A 6,532-nucleotide genomic window follows, 5' to 3' on the forward strand; every position below is an offset into this window, starting at 1 on the left:
TCTTTATTTCTCAGAGAAAGTATGTGTTGGACCTATTACAGGAGATGGGAAAACTTGGGGTTAAAATAGTTAATACTCCTATTAACTAGAATCACAAAATTAATGTTTTAGATGGTGAGCTAGTTAGGGATTTTGGGAGGTATCAGAGATTCTTGGGCCGACTATTATACTTGTGCATGACACGGCCATATATCACATATGCAATTAGTGTGGTGAGCCAATATATGCATGCTCCACGAGCTCAGCATTGGGAAGCTATTGACAAGATACTTATCTATTTGAAAAGACATCAGGTAGAGGGATATTGTTTGTTGACCATGGGCACTTGAAGCTGGAAGCTTACATAGATGCAGATTGGGCAATGTGCCTAAATGACAGCAGATCTACATCAAGAGTTTGCGCTCTTGTTGGGGGTTATCTGGTTTCATGGAAGAGAGTTGTAGCCAAGTCACATGCAGAAGCAAAATATAGAGCTATGGCACATGGTGTTTCAAAGCTTCTCTGTGATCAGTCATTACTAGGAGAGCTTTGAATTGATAGAACCTATGATGTACTGTGATAATCAAGCAACAATTAACATTGCCCATAATTCAGTTTAGGATGATAGGACAAAGCATATAGAAGTGGACATGCATTTCATAGGAGAAGGGGTGACATCTGGGTAGGGTTGCCTGCTGTATGTTTCATTTGACTTACAACTTGCTGATGTAATCACCAAGAGAGTTGCAAAAAATAAGCTTGAACATGATCAACGCAAGTTGGGAATATATGACATTTACTCCCAAGTTGAAGGGGTGTGTTGGAGTTCAGCAGTTATTTAGTTCTTTTTAATTAGTGTTATTGGGCCCAAGGCCTAACAGTTTATGTTTATTTTTATGTAATTGGCAGCAACCACCCAACCACCCTATTAATGGTATATTGGACAGTGTACTCTTTTTTATTTGATAAGTATACAAGTTATTGAGTGGGGCGGCCAGATTTATTTTTTTCTGGCTTCTCCCATCTCTTCTTCTCTTCTCTTCTCTCCAAGAAACTCTTTTCTTTCTTTCTTTATTGCTGTTATCAAATCAGATTACTGTTCCGCAATTTCCTACTAATGTAAAAGGTAATATTTATAAATTTAAATTATAATGATAAGTTTTGAACTATATTATTATCATCATCATCATCATCATCATCATCATTATTATTACTATTTTTATTGAAAAACAAATTTAAGCGTTTTATGGTTGTGATTCTAATCAATAATATATATTGATAGTAACATTATCAATGGTACAATGTATGATTATGTAATTATGTCAAATTTATAATTTTTAATTTAAAAAAAATAAGTTATAGTACTATATTAAACTCAACAACAGATGGCTATCCAACTTGACTTTTGATGTTATGGATATTTATTTTTTAAAGAAAAGGTTCCATAGGTGGACCCTGGAACTGGCGTTGGAACCGCCAAGGCCAGAACTGACCTTGGAACTGATCTTGACAGGGTAGGCTCTGGTTCCAAAAACCTGGAACGAACCCCTACAGGGTAGGTTTTAACATAACCAACCCATGCTCATCCCTACTGGCGAGTGATTGATATAAAGACATTCACCATAGATGATCCACAAAGATGTTGGCTGGGAGGTTGGAATTCAATTTCGATGGGTGCAGACTAGGCAACCCATTGAAGTCAGGGATCGGAGTAGTTAAAGGCTGCAATAAATATTTTTGTCTTATTGCAAAGGGTGGACATATACAATAGTAGAGGTAGGTTTGTTAGACAGTCGTATCAGTGATGTGAGATGAAAGAACATATATTGGGCCTATAGATCTTTGGTCAGACAAGCACATACACTGGGCAATAACTTAGCTCATTCAAGTGGGTGCCTAAGACTGCCGAAGCAAAAGAAGGGGTAAGAAAGGCAAATCTTCGGTAGGGTATACCGGCGCTGGGTTTACATCTGTAGATTTTTATTTGATTGAATGTCATCATGGGTGATGGGAATTTTTTTTGGATGGTTAAGTTGTAGGAAAATTCTTGTGCCATTTTATTTGTTATTGTAAAAAAATCATACATTGAAAAGATGGTCTTGAGATGCCTCTCCGCGCAATAGATTCCTAGTAATCATATAATTCTTAGCCATTGGAGGATAGATGTTAGCTGCTAATCTGTCATACCAAATGTCTTCTAAAATCTTACCTAACTCCAAAGGAATCATACAAGTCAAGTACTTTGATCCAAGGATTAAGGTATTGGTACGATTGCCCATCCTTCTAGTCGTGTGTACTGGCCTGATATGCCATTTGTATCGGTGCATATTGCATAGTATTGGCCGATGCAGTTCGATACTCAACGCAAGGTTCAAAGTATTGATACGTATCAGCCGGTATTGGCTGATACTATCGTGTCGATGGCTTCCCGATACGCCCCTACAGGGGTTGTATCGGGTTAGACCATGGTTCAGAGGGTAGCCGAGACTTAAACTAACCTCTCTGAATTGGTTTTGAAAAAAAAACAAATAAATAAAACATAAAAAAACACCGACACAATTGACCTGTGTCGATATGTAGAACCTTGACTCAGCGATATGGAGGTGAATTGAGGGCGTATCAAACAACACTACAAAAATAAAAGGATGGCGTGATTCAAACACAAGACACCAGCGCCCAACAATTAAACACGTCATTAACCACTAAGCCAACACTCATTTTATGATAATAACTGAAATGCATTAACGTTAATTCAATTTAATGTCCACAACCAATTCAAATAAATAACATATATTATATTCGACCACCCCAATATAACAAATAATTTATCAAATCTACATTTATATCAAAAAAGATTTTTAACCTAAAAAAATTTACACAAATAAAAATATTAATGAATAAAATAGTTATTTTAGTACTTAAAATTTATAAATTAGCACATGATATGTATCTTAAAAATTTTATAAATTTTTAATTAATTTTTTATTTTTTATCAAATAACAATGTATTTATTATTTACAAAAAAAATATTATTTACAAATTGTTTGATAATATAATATAAATTGAATCTATCAAATCCACTATTTTACATTTATATAAAAAATTGACAATTTAAAGAAATAAAAATATTAGTAATGAAATAATTATTTTAGTAATTAAAAATTATGAATTTACATATGATTTGTATCTTCGAAGGTTTAGTGGATTTGATATAAGATTATATAATTTTGTAAATTATTAATTGATATTTACATTTTATAATAACACGTTTATTGTTTATAAAAATAAAAATATCATTTACCAAACATTTGAGAATTAAAATTTTAGTTGACCTTTTTGTTAATGTTAAAAAAAAAGATAAATGGAAAATAATTGAGATAATAATTCAAATATAATAGTTGCATATTTTTTGCCATGGACTTTAATAGAAAATAAAATAATAATGGCTGTGTATGTATTAATTTCTAAAAATCTATATAATATATATCTTGGGCTCTTGATTAATGTATTATCAATAAAGTTGTATGATATCTATGCATCCTAATATAATAATTTCTTCATATATACCATTAAAATATTCACTATTTTTGGTTATTTTGTCATTAAGTTTTGTGGTTTTAATAATTTGATATACATGTGGAATTTGCTGCCTATGACTTGGTACTAAACTTAGTTGGTTCCCAACCAGAAACGTGTTTTCCTAGCATGGCAAGTGTGGCCATGGTGGGTAAACTAAATTGTTGGCTATTGTCATGTATAAAAGATGTATTAGACCATATTCTCTCTTCTTTCAGGTGCAAGGTTCAATTCTGTCTCTGTAGAGTGTTAGCGTATATTGGTCCTGTATGATTTAACAAAGTGTGTTTTGATTTCGTTTCTATGATTTGCAGCCTTTATCTTTTAGATCATGAGTCTTCACCATGGCATTAAAATTAATCTACTTGTACAGTTGTACTGTGTTGATATATGCAATAATGATTTTTTTTGTTCTGTTGCTACCAACAGGAAGCCATCTGTCATTTGTTGGCTCTTCGCATTGTCATTTGAGATGGGTAGAGGAGGTTCCCAACATAGAATCCATGGATTGTTTGAAAGGGCATTGGCGAATGATAAGCTGCATGATTCCGTAGTGTTGTGGAGGTGCTACATTGCCTATGAGATCTATGTGGCATGCAATCCTGTATCTGCTAAACGAATTTTCTTCAGAGCTATTCATGCTTGCCCATGGTAAGGGCTTCATGTCTTGACTAATTCAGAATGTGTTCTTGTTTCTGAACTCCATAGTGTTGAGTGTTTGTCCAGGGGGTTTGTATGTTGTAGGTTTTTATGCAATAAAATCACCTTTTTCTCAAGAAAAAAAATAAAATGGATGTATAGCCAAGAAACTTGGTAATGCCAGACCATTAGACAAATGACTGAAGTATCTTCTGGAAACATCAGGTGAGGTTTTGGTATCTATGAGAAATAGGGACTATTAGCTAGGTTTCAGATTGGGATTTAAGGCATATATGCAAGTTACATAGTAGAGTAAAAGTAGGGGTGAGATAAAGCTGAAAGAATGGATTAGAAAACAATCTATCTCATGGTAGAAATAGGCAACCGGGTCCTCAGCTTGCTTGGTTTTAACGCTTTGCTTAGATGTGACCAAGGGATAGAAATAAAAGTGCTTAAAATTTAAGAAAAACAAAGGGAAAATAGATCTTTAGTTTTGCTGTTTATGGACTTTGGATACTAAATATCAAAATAAAGCAGGTCCCCAACCATAGTTAAAGGGAGGGACTTGGTGGAGATTTATTTTGCCCTTTTTTTGTTACGTTCAAGGTGTATTTTCTAAGTTCCATGAAGACGACTTTATATTTTTACCTTTCTCATTTTGGATTCATAATGATTGTGCTCACTGAATGTTTTCTAGGTCAAAAAAGCTTTGGCTTGATGGTTTTGTCAAATTGAACTCTGTTCTTACTGCAAAGGAGCTTTCAGATCTCCAAGAGGTTATGCGTGATAAAGAATTGCATTTGAGAACAGATATCTATGAAATTCTCTTGCGAGATGAGATTAAATAGTAAACAAGCTCGGCTTTTTTACTCTTGTAACTATGGCATCCACTGCCATGTTTGTGTACCAATCTTTTACGATAGTGTATTATAGAATGTGTTTTTAGCAATAAGGCTTGATTTCTAGCTAGTTTTTTGTCTTCTTGTTGCTGTGGCTGTTTCTTAGGTTAAAACAAAGTTGTTCGTTCAGTTTGGAGTGGAGGTCGGCCAATCTAGCAGAGATGGAGCTATGACACTTCAAATAATGCCCGCTTTGATCCCTTCTCTTATTTGATCCATGACAAGACGATGATAAAACTTCGCTTCGGCCCGTGCTTTGTGAGAGAATTTCGATTGGTTCATGGGAATATGGCCATTCCGATTCCAACTGTTTGGTTGGGTGGAATCGGAATACCATTCCTATGCATTCCCCCATTTGAGGGAATGACAATTCCCTCCCCTCCTTTGGAATGGAATCCCATTCCAGCTCATTCAGTTTGTTACATAGTTTTGGTTTTAACATATTTATTTTGAAAACAGAAGCATGTATTGCAACATTATTTACTGCTCATTTGTGATTGCTTTCATGCAGTGGCCTTGCATGATGGGCCTTGAAAGCCCGAATTTGCTTTAGTAGATTCTTCAACGTGGCTCAGTCAAACAGTTCAACGTCAACCAAAGCTTACTCTCAATAGCATAAACTAGACTTTGTTTTCAATAGCCTACATTAAACTAGCGATTTGCTTTTTGTTGTATTATTAAAAGCTAAAAAGGGATAGTATGTTTATTGTTTTACACAATCAATTTAACATGCACATTAAACAAGAAATGTGTTTGAGTTGAAAATATAAATAATATACATAAAACCAAATATGATAACTAATGTTGGGCTTTTTGCAAGAAAATTAAAAAAATTGCCAAATTAATAAAATCAGTTACGTTTTCAAACTTGTTGAATTTTTTTTTTATTTTTTTGACCAAAATGACCTTAACTAAAAAGAGGGGCCCAATGAAACCCGTTTTTCTTTTTCTTTTTCTTTTTCTATTTTAGTTTCCCCTCTTCCTTTTATCGTCTGAGAGTTACCATCTTCTTTTATCTTCGTACATTTAAGCCTCTCTCTCTCTCTCTCTATATATATATATATATGAGAGAGAGAGATGCCGTGATTCAAAGTTTGTATCAATAAGGCTTGGGATTGAGATGTCAGGATTCAGAATAAGAACCAACTATACTTTAACCACTACAGTTGGTAATTTAGAGGTGCAAGGAATCATCCAGTTTGAATAAAGCCAGATGGTTGATGATTGCAATTATAGTTGACGACTTAAAATTACCAGTAACCATTCGGCTTGTGTAATGTCAGATGGTTTCTAAAGTCTGTAAAACACCATTTGATTTCCTTTGTACTGGATGGTTAGCACACTTGTGAGAATCATATATAACCTTGTAGTCTGTTGGGTTTTACATGAATTTGAGGGTGTAAATATTATTTTATCTCTCAAGTGATAGATATTTACAA

The 6,532-nt window shown here is 34.0% G+C and overlaps 1 protein-coding gene across 1 annotated transcript in view; it reads left to right on the top strand.

Moving 5' to 3' along the window:
- Positions 1 to 5,163, top strand: part of LOC148855397 (uncharacterized) — a 50,716-nt gene extending 45,553 nt beyond the window's left edge. The window contains exons 9-10 of the mRNA XM_088941346.1: positions 3,985 to 4,206; positions 4,892 to 5,163. Coding sequence (XP_088797472.1) covers positions 3,985 to 4,206; positions 4,892 to 5,042 — 373 coding nt within the window. The 3' untranslated portion in view covers positions 5,043 to 5,163. The remainder of the gene's footprint in view (positions 1 to 3,984; positions 4,207 to 4,891) is intronic.
- The last annotated feature ends 1,369 nt before the right edge of the window (positions 5,164 to 6,532 follow it).

This window comes from Nelumbo lutea, chromosome 4, assembly GCF_056320005.1.
Source record: "Nelumbo lutea isolate HS-2025 chromosome 4, American lotus-T2T, whole genome shotgun sequence".
Classification (NCBI taxonomy): Eukaryota; Viridiplantae; Streptophyta; class Magnoliopsida; order Proteales; family Nelumbonaceae; genus Nelumbo; species Nelumbo lutea.